Consider the following 17,367-nt stretch of genomic DNA (forward strand, 5'->3'; position numbering starts at 1 on the left):
TGGTTTTAGTCTCTGGCTGGTTTTTGGAATCATGAGTGAACCCAGGTCTGCCCGACTCTAGAGCCTGAGTTCTTAGCAGCTAGAGAAAGTTGAGAAAACTGTAGAATGTGTAAAAGACAAAATTAAAAGCCTCTTTTGGAGCCATCATCTAGAGATAGCTACCGTCAACAATTTGGTGGATTTCCTTCGTTTGTTATTTTTCCTTTCCTTAAATTTTTTTTGGGGGGCTGTCTCTGCCTCTTTCCCTATCGCCAGCCTTATCCCTATTTCTAGGTAATTTCTTTTCTTTTTGTTTTTTTGTTTTATTTTTGTGAGGAAGATTAGCCCTGAGCTAACATCCATGCCAACCTTCCTCTATTTTGCATGTGAGACACTGCCACAGCATGGCTTGACGAGTGGTGTAGGTCCGCACCCAGGATCCCAACCTGTAAACCAGGCCACCAAAGCGGAATGTGCTGGACTTAACCACTACTCCATGGGGCCAGCCCCTCCTATGTAATTTTTTAAAACCGTAGATAGGAATGAAGCTGGGGGATGGAGCTAGATGGTCTGTGTGTGTGTGTGTGTGTGTTGTGGGGGACGGGTAGGAAGCAAGGAACCTGGGTGACAGTGGGGATCTTTGACATTCGGAATGCTTTTTTGAAAGCAGTGCCTTTCACTGTTCTTAGACTACGAGGGAAAGATATTAGAGAATGTCTTTCACTACACACAGTAAGAACACATTTTGCATCATGATGTGTTAAATATACACACATAGGCATGCAAGCGCGCACACACACACACACACACACACAGCCTAAATAAATGCTTTATGAAGCATACTTACCTTTATTATTTGAGGACACTGATATTTTCTGTTCTTTTCTTTCTTATCCCATTTGTTTTTTTATCATGCTGATTATGACTCACTAAACTGATTCCACAACCTATGAAAAATGGGTTGAAAACCCTGAGTTAGGGGAAGTAGGGAAACCTGAGTGGTCAGATGGAAAGAGGGTGGTGGAAGTGCACTCCCTCATTGCATGAGCGTCTGTTCCTTTTCTGAACAACGGGGGAGGGGCAAGCGCCACCCCAAACAGACCCCCCAGCAGCCAGAACTCAGCTACATTCCTGATCTTAATGGGAATTCTATGGTGTGCTCAATTTTGTTTTCTGCTTTATGCACATCGAGTGTGAATTTAGTTTTAGCTAGGAGAAATCAACACAGAAACATTTTGGAAAAGACAGGCAGAATAATATTGGGAAAATATTATTCTAAGTTAAAATTCTGGCCCTGTGTTTGACCATGGGCCAGGGCGTCCAGAAGTAAACTGTAATGCTCAGAATGGTAATGTAAGCTTACACCTCCAGGGCAAGCTCTGGAAGCAAAGAGTGGCTGTTCAGTTACCTGTGCACGCTTACCCTCCGTGGCGCTTCTGCTGAAGACTATTTACACGTACATGGCATATAGCATTAAGGAAAAAGGGCAGGGTTCAAAATTGCTTATATAGTGTAATCTAAAGGACAAATATTTATATGAACTATTTTTTTATCTGTTTAACTGTTCAAATGCCTGGAAAGAAATACACCAAAATGTTTAAAAAAAAATAGGTTTCTTTGCTTGACTGGATTATGTGAAATATTAATTTTCTTCTTGATAATATTCTATACTTTCCAATTTTTAAAAATTCCACATGTATTACATTTCATAATCAGGAACAAAAAAATGAGTTGTTTCTAATGATTTTTTAGATATTAGAGCTTCATTGATCTTACGATTTATAAGAAGAGGAAATCCTCAGAGTCAATCTTAAAAGCATCTTCTTTTTCTTTTCATTTTTAATTATTTTATTGAGGTCACACTGGTTTATAACATTATGTAAATTTCAGGTGTACATTATTATATTTCAGCTTCTGTATAGACTGCATCATGTTCATCACCAATAGTCTAGTTTCCATCCATCACTATACATATGTGCCCCTTTACCCCTTTTGCCCTCCCCCGCACTCCCTTCCCCTCTGGTAACCACTAATCTGTTCTCCTTATCTATGTGGTTGTTTGTTTGTTGTTGTTGCTGTTGTTTTATCTTCCACATATGAGTGAGGTCATACAGTATTTCTCTGTCTGACTTATTTTGCTTAGCATAATACCCTCAAAACCTGTCCTTGTTGTCACAAATGGCACGATTTTGTCTTTAATGTGGCTGAGTAGTATTCTATTGTGTGTGTGTATATATATATACACACCACATTTTCTTTATCCATTCGTTCCTTGATGGGCACCTGGGTTGTAAAAGCGTCTTCTAATTTCTCTGAAAGCCTATATTGACAACAGGTTGAGTGTGGCAGCTACTGCCCAGCCCTCTGCACTTGCAAAAACCATCTTATTCCCTAAGGATGTTGCCTAGGTGCGTCCACTGTCCCAGGGGCCCATGAAACAGTTGGATTTTGATGATTTCTCAGTATGATTGGACAGCATTCTCACTATTTCTCTGCTCATCTCAGGAGCGAGCACCTACATGATTATATGACATGTACTCAGAAACGTTCCCATGACATAGCCACCATCCCCCCAAAAAGTCTACTAACACCTTGTGGCCTAGTCCCTGTACTGCTTCCTTTAGAGATCTTGGAAATGAATGCATTTCACTGTAATTAAATAACTCAGGTGTTTTCTGTCATAAGAAAAAAACCCACAAATGGTATAAACGCTTTTGAAAACACACAAATCAGGACGATGTTAGAAGCACATCATTGTAAAATTTAAATTTCTGGAAGCGTCCAGAAAGATCCTCTGTGAGATGTGGAATTGGGCCTTGGGTGCTGTTTGGTGTATGGGGAGGGGGAGGGCGCAGAAATAATTGTGCTGTCCAGGAAAGGACCTGACCATACTACCCCAGCAGTAACAGCTAATGCCTATGTAGTCTCAACTTCACTAAATTCATATTTTTTACCTTTTTGCAACTTCACGTTTACCTCGTATCTCAGGTCAGGTTCTCTGGGAGACTCTGAAGCACAGATTTATGTGAAGAACGTTTATTGGGGAGTTCTCTAGGCAACCACACTCGGAAGGGGCAGGCGGAAGCAGAACTAAGCAGAGGAAGAAGTTGAACAGCGATGGAGTTCTAACAGAACCTTGGCTGACCCTAGAGGGAGTTCTGGAGTTGAGACCGCTCTTCAGAGGTGCCCCCATTGGGACAGACCTTTGCATCCCTGCATCAACTAGTCATTATATGGGGGCTGCCCCTAGGGAGGGACATAACCTTGGGCAAGTTGGCTGCCTTCGGCCAATGGCAGAGCCCAGGGTGGGACTCAGCTGTGAGCTGTCAACAGTCAACAGTCGTAGCTGAAGAGCAATGTGGAGGATGGACAGTAGTGGACGCTGTGCCTCTACTACTGTCCATCCTGCATGGCTCAGCTCCACTTCCTTCATACAGTACATTCAACCAATCTGGGAAGAGCGCCTCCAGGTTTCTGATAGGTCTCTTTCCCTGAGGAAGCTTACCAGAGAATAGTGGGACCTAGCACAGCCTCGTCAATGCAGCCAGAGTCAAGGCCTAACTGATAACTTGTCATCTTCCTCCTCTACTACCTAGTCTAGATTCCATTCAACCTGGGCTGGCAACTCAGCTGGTCTTGGTGGCTTTCTTGGTGACATGGCCCAGACCATCATACCTGAGAGGATGCAACTCCTGATCACCACGTCCTTCTTAGGTCACGGCTGCTGCATTTACCTATTTACTCGTAAAACTGGGCAGAGGCATTCTACGAGACACCCCGGACTATCGCATGCTGCCAAAATGTATCCCTCTCTGCCCTTCATGTAAAAGCAGCCCTATATCCTCTTGATAATGCAAGTCAATTACCCCTGCAGCAGCGTAAACCCCTTCCTTGACAGCTGATCTTTTGACACGTGGAATCAAAAGTAATTGGGCAATAGCTAAAGTAAAAAAAAAATTAAACAACTCTTTTGAGTTATAATTTACATAAAATTCAATGAATGTGTGTTAACTGTACAGTTTGACAAGTTTTAATGCATCAGCACCACAATCAAGAAACAGATTATTTCCATCATGCCAGAAAGTTCCCTCATATCCATTTGATTTCAATTACTGCCCCTCCCCAACACTAAGAAACCACTGACCTTCTTTGTGTCACTATATGTCTACAGACAAGCTTTGCCCTTTCTAGAATTGAATTTAAATGGAATTATATAACATATAGTCTTTTGTGTCTGGCTACTTTTGCTCAGCAAAATGTTTTCAAGATCACTCCATGTTGTTGCATGTTCTAGTAGTTTGTTCCCTTTTGCTGCTGAGAAATATCCTACTGTAAGGATATACCCAATATGTAAGGATATATCCAATATGTAAGGATATACCCAATATGTTTAACCATTTACCTGTTGATTGACATTTGGGTTGTTTTCAGTTTGGCCCATGATGAATGAAGCAGCTATGAACACAAATCTTTGTGTGGACATATGTCCTCATTTTTGGGGGGTATATATCTAGTGGTGGAATTGCTGGGTCATATGGTAAGCATATATTCAACTTGATAGGAAACTACCAAACTGTTTTATGAAATGGTTGTGCCATTTTTTATCCCAAGCAGCATTGTTAGTGCATCTCAGTTACTCCACTCTTTTTTTCCGGGTTCTTAAGGTAGAAGCTTAGATAATTGATTCTAGACATCTTTTCTGAATACAAGTAATTAAAACTTTAAAATCCTGTCTAGAGGCTGCTTTAGCTGCATGCAACAATTTTGATAGACTGATGTTTATTATTATTTAATTAAAAATATTTTTAAATTTCCGTTGCGATTTCTTCTTTGATCCCTAGGTTATTTAACAGTGTGTTGTTTAATTTCCAAATATTTGTGGATTTTCCAGGCATTTCTCTGTTACTGATTTCAGAGTTAAATGTGTTGTGGTCAGAGAACATATTCTTATGACTTTAATTCTTTTAAAGTGACTGAGGCTTGTGTTACGGAACAGTGTACGGTCTATATGGGTGAATATTCATGCGTACTTAAGAAGAATGTGTATTCTGCTTTTGTTACATGTATTATTCTACAAAAATCAACTACATTAAAATAGTTACATTTGGGGCCAGCCCGGTGGCATAGTGGTTAAGTTCATGTGCTCTGCTTTGGCGGCCTGGGGTTTGCAGGTTCAGATCCTGGGCACGGACCTACACACTGCTCATCAAGCCATGCTGTGGCAGCGTCCCACATACAAAATAGAGGAAGACTGGTACAGATGTTAGCTCAGCCCAGTTTTCCTCACCAAAAAAAAAAAAAATAGTTATGTTTCAAAGCAGAGTTCAATGCATCTTGAGCAAGAAGAGAAGCACTTCGCTTGCCTCAGAGGGGTCACGGAATCTTGGAATTCAAGATTTCCCAGGGCATCGATCTGTGTTTCCAACTCGAGCCTCGGGGTCTGACTCCTTCCCACTCAGGGTCCTGAACTCGGCACAGCGCTTTCTGGAGTGGAGAATTCAATCTCCTCTGGAGCTCCACTCCCCATATAACTCATTCCTGGGCCTGATCCTCAGCTTTCTCCACTATTTAGATGCAGGAGATGTGAGTCTCTTTCTATGCTGGGAAGAAGGCACCCTGGCTTTCACACCTTGCTGTAATCACCAGCTGCATCTCTTTGTCTTTCTCCAGTGCATCCACAGCACTCAGCAATAGCCGTCTGGCTCCGTAATCCTTATAATTACTATTTCCCCTAAACCACTCTAATGCTCGAGACGCTGCACCCATCAGCACATTCTCTTCCATTTGTATCCCATTTCGGTTCACCATCAGTGAAAGTTTTAACAATCGCCCTATTACAGCATTCCAGAGATGATCAGGACTCTATCCACTGCCATCCAGTGGGTGGTCTGGCTCCCAGATCTCCACTTAAGAAATCTGTAAGCAAGTGAGGGAAACAGGTTTGGATAAGAAGAGAAGTCGAACTGTGAGGCAGCTGCAACCAAAGCTTTGGCTGATCCAGCTGGAGGCTCTAGAGCTGGGATGGCCATCTGCAATTGTCCCCCATGAAGGCCTTTGAACCCCACATTGACCAGTCATTGGAAGTGGGCTGCCCCCGGGGGGGAGCATAATCTTGGGCAAGTCAATTTCCTTTGGCTTAGGGCAATGCCAAGAGAGGGACTCAGCTGTGGGCCATTGGCTCACACTCCCAACATCAGTCAATGCTTCTGGCTGCTGAGCCAATGAGCAGTCATCCTGAAGGGAGCATCTGGATGGCACATTAGAACATCCACTACACCATCACTAACAAAGAATTCCTGAATGTTGCCTACACTTGAGAGAGGTCATTGATGATTTCCTGCTCCGTCTCTCTGCCACTAACAATAGGACCAGTAAAAATGGATCACAGAATATACAGCCACAGTTTCCGCAGTTGTCTACCTGCAACTCCAGGTAGAGTATGTTAAAGATGAAGATTCAGTTTCTCCTTACTGCTCTCCCAATTCTCCATCCATAAGGCCACCAACATTATCTATGCCACTCTCTTATGATTTTACTGGAATAGTCCTGGGGATCTCTGAAGGAAGCTCTACCCTGGCCAACAGAGCAGGCTTTGTATCACAGAACTGTACCTGGAGGCTTCGAGATAAGCAAAGGCCAACGCAGATCAGGAAGCATCTTTCTTATCATGGATGTTCTTTTCTAGATAACCTAATTTCCACGAGTTATGTCAGACACATTTCCTATAATCTTTAGGATAAGTAATTCTTGGCTTTGATCATGGAAGTGGGAAGAAAAAGGGAAAAAATAGAAGCAAAGAAAGATGGGTTTTGTGTGAAATCAGCTCAGATGGAGAAGCGATGAGGTGGGAAGACAGCATAAGGTGTGGCTTCACACAAGACCTGATGAGAATGTATTCAGGATCATATTGCTAATCAGTTAGTCAGGACTGTGATAGAGGGCAAGAAGGACCCTTAAAAACCAGGCTGCAAAGAACAAGAATAGTACAGAGTTGCTAGAAAAAAATCTGCCTTGATCATTACATGGCTGGAGCACAGCCCAATTCCCATCTTCCTTTCAGAAGGACTTACTAGAAAGTTTAGCAGGCATGACTTGGCAGCATGGCCCACACCATCTGAGAGTAGGACAGAGGGAATCAGGAGGGTAAGAATAAACCAAAAAAAGGAAATAAGTCTTTATGTTAGACTCTTAGGCTTCAATTTAGTGTCAACTCTGATAAATCGGTTGTTAGGAAATAGTGAGAAGGATGTGAAGTTTAGTGGGAAAGACTAACACTTACTAGTGATGTTTTCTTTATCAGTTATCTACCACTACCTAACAAGCCACCCCAAAACTTAGGGCTTAAAAAAACAACCATATTATTTGCTCATGATTCTGTGGGTCAGCAATTCAGGCTGGTCTCAGCCGAGTGGATCTTTTGCTGGTCTCACTTGGGTCCCCCATATGGCTGCTGTCCTAGAGTGATGTGACTGAGCTGGGTGTTCTAAAATGAACTCACTCACCTGCTATTGGCTTGACTTCCCTCTATGTGGTCCTCATCTCAAGGAGGCTGGTCTGGGCTTCTTCCTGCCGTGATCTCGGGTTCCAAGAAAGTGACAGTAGAAGGTGCAAGGTCTTTTGTGGCCCAAGCTTGGAAATGCCACAGTGTCACATCTGCTACAGCGTATTGATCAAAGCAATCATACACCCAGCACAGATTCAAAGGGTACAGATGGGAGAAACAGGCAAACCACAGTGCAAAGGGCACGACTTCCGGGGGATGGCGATGTTTGCGGCCATCTTTGAAAATAATCTACCACATTTCTGAGGCTGATGAGGGCATGAGGAAGCCGTGAATAGGAGAATGACAGCACTGATATTAATCAGCACCCCTGATATTAACCAGTTCTGCGCCATTTGCCTTTGACCAAGTTTGCAAAGACAAACTGTGAAGATTTTCTTTTAAGGGAGGACAAGGGTTATCTTAACACCCTGATAAACACTTATCACTAGGAGTGACTCTATCACTATAGGAAGGTTTCAACGGTTTAGTGAATTTTCAGACTTTTCTATATTGCTCATCTACAGCTGTTTTGGAGATTTTGAAATAACGTTAATGATACCACACGAAGGACTTTCCAAGGCTTGCTCTGCTAAATATACGACCATAATAAATTTTGCTGACCATCTGATTAAATTAGAAACATAAATGAGCTTTAAATGGTTTACCACTTTTGTTTGAGAAACTAAATCAAATGATTTAAGTCCACAAATATTCCAAATGGAAATGACTTAAAAACAGGAAACATGGGCCACATTGTCAGAATTTGATTATTCCAATAATAAAAAGAGAGAGACAAGTAACAAGATAAAAACTATTGTTTTCTGTACGCCTACTATTGTGCCAGGCATGTCACATATACACACTCATTCGCGGTCCCTAATAATCCTAAGTATTAAGTAATATTATCACTGCTTTTACTGATGAAAAATCTGAGGTTCAGCAAGGCAAATGACTTGCCAAAAGTTGTCACCTAGATAGTTCAAAGGCTGGGCTTCAACCTGAGTGTCCCCATTGTCCTAGCTCCTTTCTAGTATTTACTGAGATTGATGCAGATTTTATACACATACTAAAATAATACACATTTTAGTCTACTTTAAAAAATCCATAATTATATGTCATATTTTTTTAGCTATAACACAGCTTCATAATTATCCTCTTTAATGGCTGCATAATATTTTAATATTTCTTTGATATGCTGGGCCATAATTTAACTCATCATTCTTCTGATGTGAACATTTATCTAGGTTGCTTACCTTAGGGCTCAGAATCATGAACTAGATAAAATCTGTCTTGCAAACATTTTTAGGGATGGTTATAATTCTTTTTCTGGACAAAACATTATGTTTATAACTCATCTGGGCCTTGGCAATCTTCTTTTTTTTTTGGTCATTTTCCTTGAAATGTTATTTATTAACAAGATTAGACCTTTGTAGATAGTTACAAGGGATTAAGTACATGAAATTAGGCACATACTTATGTGCCTAATATTTCTGCTCATTGCACCAAAACACTTCCTGCTCATTTCAAGAGTGGTTCCTTGCTCAGATCAAAGCTGTTTACATTGTAAAGCAGTACTTTTAGACTCACCAGGGGGGTGAGATTGCAATGTTCCAGAATAGAACTGGGAGAGATCAGAATGCACAACCCAGCCCTAGCCAGTAGATGTCTCTATTTCATTCACCCTTTATTGAGGTTCCTCCTGAATGGGAAGGCTTGGGAACAAAATTGACTGGTGGGAGGTGTCCCATCCCATTTGTTCCCTTCCAGCAGCCTCCACTTCCACTCTCCCGCCACCCCAGAGTTTCCTGATTTGTGGCACAAAGGTAATTGAAACAGGAGTTTCGTTTGAGTTGAAACACGTTCTCTACTTTACCAAATCTGTTTGCAAAGTGAGACTGGTAACTGAAAGCAATCTCCACAGAGCTGAAGCCTCTTCTCTTTAAATAGCACCATAGTCTGAACTAAAAGCTGTATTACTGAGTCACAACAATTAATTACACTCGGAGGTGAGAAGACAGGATTTAACGCTCTAATGTGATTTGAATTTAGGCCGTTATCTCATCCCACTGCTATTTAAAACAAAAATCGCTTTTCCACGGAAGCATCTGCAGCTAAGGATGGTTTCAAAGCTTAAGTCTGAACACATCCTGGCAAGTGAATATTCCTGTTTTAGCTTCTTGAGAGGTTTAATATGCACATTTGGGTTTTCTAGATTTTTGTAATGAAGTGCATCTCTTTCTGTGTTGGGATTTGATAAAAGAGAAGCAGGAGGCTGGGAAGGTCTATTATTATTTTCATCAAGAATTTTCCAGGTGTGGGAAGTGTGCAGGATGAGTTATTGGAAAAGTAAAAATATCATCTCAAAACAGAGACCGCAGGACCCAGCATCTGAGATGTATTTCCACGTACCGACACCTCCTCAGAAGGGATTGATTGATAGGTCCAGAACAAGTGGCAGGGCCTGGGAGGAGCTGAGAAAGTAAGTCCTTGTGGTTTTTCGGCAGGAGCCAGAGGGTCCTATGATCATCTGGGACAGAGACCAGCCCCTCAGAAGCATCTCTGCGGCTTTGCACCCAGGATCTTGGCCTTGCCTGTGCAGCTGGCACCCACCAACTGTGTGGTCTGGGAGGAGCTGCCTGGAGCTCAGGAAAAGAGCATTATGGTGGCCAGAGCCCTGGATCTGAATTGCCACTGTGTGACTCTCCTCTGGGGGACTCTGTGAATCTTGTGCTCCCTAAGCCTGAGAGATACGGGTTTCTGTCCTTGGAGAGTTGCTGGGAGGATCTGGTGAGCTGAGGGCTGGCTTCTGGAGTGCTCTGATATCCGGAAATCACTCTATACGCACGATAATGGACAGATCCTTCTGGACAGGGGTGTTTATTTTGACAGTGCACGAGCGGCTCAGGACCAAGGCTATGCACACGTCCCAGTGTGGCACGCCCTCAGGACCCTTCCCCTGCCAGCCCTGCTGTTCCCTGGACCCTGCCTCTCAGGCCCCCATGTACACTGTGCTCTCCTTCCCTTCTCATCATTCCTTCTATCCCTTAGCATTTCCCATCTGTTCTCCATACTCTTCATCAGCTCTCCAGACAGACTCAGCTTAGCATCCCCGTCCTGCCAGTGTCCCTGACCCCAGCCCCAGATGGTTGCCCTTTTTCCCAGGTGTTTCCATGGTCAGAGAAGTTAGAGGCACGTGGCAAGAGACCCCGCCTTGAAGTCAGCTGAGTCTGCTTTGTCTAAGCCACTCATTCGCTGTGTCAGCAGTGACCTAAACTCTGCAAGCCTCATTTATTTCATCCATATGATGGGAACATTAATATTTATCCTGCCCAGCTGTCAAGAGGATGAGACTAGCCAGGCCTGTTTAGGAAAGGTAGTTACTTCACAGTGGCCAACACTAGTTTGCGAGCCTCCAGGCCCTGGGGACCCAGGGTGACCCATGGCTTATCTTTGGGTTCTCAGAGCTTTCTGCAGCACCTGGCAGATCTCAGGATGGATGAAGGATGGGGGACCTTGTGTTGCCCTCCTTGCTCAGGTCTAGGCGGCCCAGGCCTCTGCCCCGCATGTCATCCTCACCAAGTCCATTTTTGGGTCTTACTCCAGACATTCCCCAGAGCGCCCATCTAAGAAGCTCTCCTCTCCCCTTCTTCACACATCAGCCCTGTTCTATCTTCTTCCTAACCCTTATCACCACCTGACCTAGCACCCCTTCATTTGTATTGTTGGTCATTGTTTTCCCCAATCAGAATGGAAGCTCAGGAGAGGAGGCACATTCTCTTGCCTTCTATTCTGCGCCACTGTATCCTCAGAACCCAGCATAGAGGCTGGGGCATAATAGCTGCTCAGTTAACTGGAGCCGGAAGAATGAATGCAAGTCTGTTGCCCAGCACAGTGCCAAGCAAGTCACAGGCCATTCAGAGATCCCTGCTGAACGGCAGCCTGGGACCCCCCGGGGGCTACGGTTTCTTTCTCCAGGAAGCCCCCACTCTCCAGGCCCTTCCCTCCCCCGCCAGTCTGTCCCCTCTCCCAGACCCATGCCACCCGGGGCTTCCCCGCCGGCTCCAGCCTCCACTCTCTACTCTCGCCTGGATTTTGGGGTCCCCAGTGGCTGCGCCCCTCACCCCCCACGTCCCGGGGGTGCCGGCTGTGGGGCGGGCGCCGGCCCCGGGCATGCTCAGAGCGCGCGGGTCCGGGCGGCGGCGGCGGGGGAGGAGGAGGGAGCGGTCGCCGCCGCCGTGCGCTCGCGGGCCCGGGCGGAGCCGCGCAGTCCTCTCGCAGTGCGCCAGGACAGCCGGCGCGCGGCCGTGCCCACAAGTCGCCGGCAGCCGAGCGCGGCGCCGCCGCCTCCTGCTCGCAGCCTCCTGCGCCCACCCGGCGGCCGTCGCCCGAGCCAGGACGCACGTCCCGCGGACACCGACCCCAGATGTAAAGCGGCACCGCAGCCCCTCGTCCCCTGGCGCGATCGACCGAGTCTCGCCAGCGTCCCTTCTGCCAAACCCCGCGGCTGGAAGATGTGGCAGCCGGCCACAGAGCGCCTGCAGGTAAGGGGCACCCGGGCGGCCGGGGGCCAGCCTGGAGGAGGAGGTGCCCGGCCGGAGGAGCAGAGGTGGCGCCTCTGCCCACTTGCAGAGATTTGCCCAAAGCGATCGTGTAAGACGCATGGATACGAACAAGATACTGTCGGCTTAGCCCGGCGCCGGGCACTCGCAGGGTTAGGGGGTGATGAAATTAACCAATGCAGCTCTTCAGGCGTTACAACTTTTGGCCGGGGGTGTTGGTATATATGAGATTGGACGTTCTGAGCAGCGATTTTAGATTACATTCCACTGACACAATTTACTGGTCTGGGGTTAGGGTTTTTGCATCCAGATTTTTTTTTTTCTTTTTGTCTCCAGGAAAGACAGAACAAATGATTTGTGCAAACATCCATTTGCCAATATAATTTGGAAATATCAAGCTTGGTTTGGCTTGGTCATGGTATGCTACTTATTTGATTTTATTTTTTCCTATTCGTTGGCGCTCTCCCTTCATCTCCCCTGAACCCAAGCTCCCCCAGATATTTGAAAATCAGAAGTTAAGTTCAGCCAGAAATAGTTATGTCCAGGGTCACCCCATCAAAAGTTTTTCACTGCTGTGCACTGAAATGCCAGACTGCCTTTAATCTGGATTCTGAAGCTAGGGAGTTGGGAAGGGGGTTGAAGTGAGAAAGAGGGGCATTTTAGAGAGGACTTCATTCAGTGACACTTGGGACCCTGGAATTGTCCCGACTGCAAGGTTTGATGACTGCCTTTTGCTTGCAAATATTCTCAAGAGGGAGGGCAGCCACTCTGCCAGATAAAATCCACGGGATGCTGCAGTTAAACTGTTGGCAGGCTCAGAGCCACACAGTTTCGTAGTAAACTTTGAAGAAGTGTTTAAGTGGTAAAATACAGCACTGTTGGAGGCTGAGTGTGTCTGTAGACAGGACAGTGGAGGCCAGGAACCCTGGCTGGCTTGGGAGGTTTCTCAATGAAAATTCAAGGTTCCAAACTCAGACTGTCCCTCAGATGCTGGAAGAGGCTACCCTTTGCCTCTGGGTTCTCATACTGAGGATTAACCTGCAGAGGGCATTGCATTTAGCAGAAACAGATGCCCCACAGCTCCTTCCCAAGCCTCCTTGGGCCTGTGATTTGTGGGGAGTGGGTTCACACGAAGAGCCAGAGACACCACACCAATCCCCCATGGTCTCAAAGAGACTAAACAAGAAAAGGGACCTTTAGCCTTGGAGATGGGGTGGTGGGTGACTAGCCTCTCACCCCCTCCTTGTCTTATCAACATCAGGCTCTGAATGATTGGCCAAAGGTGATGTAAATGTATTTTGGCAGCGGCATCAGTGACCTGTGGTGCATTTGAATTCCTCCTTCAGTTAAGGGCATGGATTCTGTTCTAAAGGAGGGGGCGACTGAGAGGAGGGATGGGGGGCTCCCCATCCAAGTGAGGAGGGTAGCTCTTGGAAGTCCTTAGAGAGATGGGGCCAGAGTTCTGTGGCTTTTATGGCCTGGTGATCTGTGCCTCTGCAGACTGTGGATTTTGTCTCTTGAAGTTATTTCTACCGGCCTGTTTCATTTAGGGACTCCTGTGCGCTCCAGAGCACGTGACTCTTGGCAGGAGGGAGCTCTGGCTTGTGTTCCGCATGGCGATCATTTCTTGCTAGAAATGTCCTCCTGGCTCTTCTGTGAAATGTACACATGTGCATTTGGCATGAGTCCGGTTTATTACAGTTTGCCTTTGCAATGCATTTATTTCATTTTGAAGTGTCATGTTGAAAGAGCCCTGGTTTTGGCTTTCAAAAGCTCAGGTAAACATGGCTTATCACTGACTAAGATCCAGTCACTGTTGGAAGATACTTATCAACACGGGGCTCAACTTCATGCTCCCCAAATTTAAATTAGTAAAGAGGCCCGGTTCTCATTTAAAAGCACATCTCAAGCCTTGTGATGATAAAAGTGAGCCAAATGGAGAAAAATCTTCCTCTTCACAGCTTCTTTCCAAATAGCAGCTCTATTCTTTCTAAAAGCAGACAATTTGTATGTCTTTACTTTTTGCTTCTAGGGGATGGAGTTGTTGAGGGTGAGGTGGTGAATGAGCTGCTTGTAATAATATTTTATTTACATTCCTTGTGGTTATCTTTGTCACAGTCTCTGTTTGCTGTCTGGGAACTTTTCTTCCCCTTTTTGCCCTCAAGGCACCACCATATAGGATTGTTAGTTTCCGATTCCTCAGTGAATGGGTTGCTTTACCATGCTGGGGTTCTGTGGCCGTGGAGATGGCGATGGAAATCGTGTTCGATGAGGAAATAAATGATGAGTCCCGCTCTTTAATGAAGTTAGAGCCCCACCCTCCTTACACAGATCTTTTTAACCTTCTCATACAACCTCATTAATTTTTAATGCAAACATTCTAATTTAGATGAACTGGAGTGAAGAAAATACTTCAAGGAAGCGTTTCCAGAGCTTCCTAATAAGACTAAGGAGTCAATTTATTGTACAAATACCTGGAGACAAAGGAGGCGGGGGAAGAAAAGAACACAGCTTTTCTTAATTGATTTTGTTAGTTCCGATTAGATGACGCTCATTCAAAGGGTGTGTGGCCCTGCGTGTGTGGCACGACTTTGCTTGGGCCAGATGGTCGCCCTCTAACTAATTTGAATCCAGCAGTCAGCTCCCTTGCTCAGGAAATGGCATCTTGGATTGGGTTGGATTATCGTTATCAATACCCACTTTGCCAAACAAAACGATGCTGGTATTTTCTGATTTGAGGTTTAGCTGTTTGACCCAAATCCAGGACAGGCGAAGCGACCCGTTGCCCCGAGTCGGGCTGAGCTGGGTAATTTCTCATTCAGTCTCACAAACCCCGCAGCAAGTTCATCTGCTCCCTTGAATGTTAAAACTTCTCTTGCAGCCCACTCGAGCCCTCGCTGGGAGCTTCTGCCATTAAAAATATAATAGGATCAAAAGGGATGTGAAGATTTAAATTACCACCCCAACGTTGTAAAATGAATAAATATGAATTCTTCCCTTTTCACCTTCTGCTCTGCACGGCAGACTTTTTTTTCGTGGAGGGACTCGAGAGAGAGTTATAAATTTTTAAAGAAGCAGATTTGAAACAGGCTCTTCTCAGAAAAATCAAGGGGACTTTTTGGTAGAAAAAGTCTTAGTATTGGTTTTTTAAAATAGAGATGAGATTACCTCTGGCCTCGATATTTAACATTTGCATGGTTTTCCTGATTGTCTTAATCATTGGTCTGGGCAGATCCTTGAGAAGTGACAGACTCATCCATGCAAGAGTGTGGACTCAGCTGTAAGGAACGTGGATTTCCCCAGAGCGTATGTCTTCCGTGAGCTACCAGACACATTTTTCTGGAAGCCAGGAGAGGAGGAGAGCAGGAGAAAGATGAATGGAGACTGAGTTGGAAACGAGGAGGCCAACACATCCTTGTCTGTGGTGTAGTTATTATAAGGATGGAGTGGAATGTGATAGTGGGAATGTATGGGAAACAAATTCTAGCAAATTCTAATTGTGGAATCTATGTGCAACCATCTTCTCCTGAGGCAGTCTGTAAAGTTTCCAATGTAATCATTTGCCTGTCTTCCCTGAGATTAGAATTTCTCCATGGCAGATCCTCAAAACACAGAGCTTTTACTCATAAAGCTAGATTTTGGCCTTTCAACCTGGGTGATTTTCTGTCCTCCACCACTTTCTTTTCCGCTCTCCTTTTGCCCAATGGCTGTCCATTAGAACTTCCAAAAGAGGGTGAAAAGAGAAAGGGCAATGAGAAAACCAGATCCAGAAGGACCTTTCTTTTGATTTCTTGCTAAACTTTTTGCTGATAAAAAGGTTAATGTTTTTAACTAAATAATATCTGGAGATTTTAGGAGGTCAGATGATTTCTTCCCCGAGGATGACCCTGCCCTCTCCCTGCCTTGTCATATCTGATAGATTTTGTCTTGGCTTGGAGTGTGGATCGTTCTAGATTTATTTCTCCTGTATTGTGCCACTTCTGCTTTTCCCCTGAGAAGTGAGACAGAAGAACCTTTTGAAATGTCAGCCAGAGACCTTTCAACCTGGCCCATCAGGCAGAGAGAAAACCTTGGCAAATATGACACATTTCCAGGCAGACCAAATTGACGAAAGGGACATAGAACAAGGAGGGCAGAGAATGACAACAGCCTGCTTTTATAGAGTACCCACTCTGTGTATGACGCTGTGCTAATGAGCTTTATTTGAATTGTCGAGCTCATTTACCTCCCATAACCACTTTTATCCCCATTTTCTAGATAAAGGAGCTGAAGGCCAGAGAGTTTAAATGATTTGCACCGGGTCGAGCGCCTAGAAAGGAACTGAGCCGGAATTTGAACCAGGTGGTTTGGGTCCAGAGCTTCTCTGAAGTGTGGAGGGATAAGACAAAGTAGGATGCTGTACACGTGTCGGTTGTTATTAATAAATAGAATTAGAGCAATGGTGGTCTCGTTGGCTCAGAGAGGCTGCTTTCATATTTCTTGTTGAAGCGGTATGGTTGCCTCTAGAGCCTTGACCAAATGCTAAGTTTTGGTGTCCCAGATCTCTGGGGGATGTAAGCTGCTGGGTCGTACTTAAGCTGAAATTCTCAAGGACTATTTGTGTCTCTTCAGCTGGAGCACATGGCATTTATCCAAACTAGAACCCTTGAAAGCTGGTAATCAAGCTTGATCATGGAGGCAGTCATTTCACGTTTAGACCAAAAATGGAGGGAAGAGAGAGAGAGAGGGTTGGAGAGTTCAAGAGCAATTGCTTAGAAATAAGCAATGCTACTCTTACAGAGGCACAGATTTCTCACTAAATCAATTCTAGATTTTGTTGTTCTTTTCATCCCTTGTAGTTGAGTAAGCACAAAGTGTCGGGACTTATCGTTCATAAAGAAAGCTTAGAGTTTTCATTAATTTGAGGTCTAAGTCTCTCTCAGAAGTGAAATGCTATCTTGTGTCGTTGGGTCTTCGAGTTTGTCAGCAAAATCTCTACCAAGTGACTTGCAAAATGCTAGCCTTGGAAAAAACTCTCTGCCCGTTGGTTACCCATTGCCTAATGGGGCCCTTTAATGTTGACTGTACTGGGTTATCTTGGAGTGTTGGGCAACTTTCGCATTTTGTTTGATGTTCCAGATGATCTCTCACCTCCCCCTCCCTCCGCACTGGCTCCATTCTACCAGGTAAATTAGTCTTGCAAATTAGATCCTGGAAGAGTGGGCCCTGGACAGCCCCAAGGCTACTAGAGATCAGGCTCCCTTCCACAGGGCTATTTGACTCCTCAAATAGCAGCAGTTCAGGGGC

At 44.9% G+C, this 17,367-nt stretch overlaps 1 protein-coding gene across 1 annotated transcript in view; it reads left to right on the forward strand.

The window, feature by feature from the left end:
* The first annotated feature begins 11,856 nt into the window (after positions 1-11,856).
* Positions 11,857-17,367, forward strand: part of PID1 (phosphotyrosine interaction domain containing 1) — a 235,226-nt gene continuing 229,715 nt past the window's right edge. The window contains exon 1 of the mRNA XM_004427655.3: positions 11,857-12,063. Within this exon, the coding sequence (XP_004427712.1) occupies positions 12,034-12,063 (30 nt within the window). The 5' untranslated portion in view covers positions 11,857-12,033. The remainder of the gene's footprint in view (positions 12,064-17,367) is intronic.

The sequence above is a fragment of the Ceratotherium simum genome, chromosome 37, assembly GCF_057802395.1.
Source record: "Ceratotherium simum simum isolate JZ-2026a chromosome 37, ASM5780239v1, whole genome shotgun sequence".
NCBI classification, from domain to species: domain Eukaryota; kingdom Metazoa; phylum Chordata; class Mammalia; order Perissodactyla; family Rhinocerotidae; genus Ceratotherium; species Ceratotherium simum.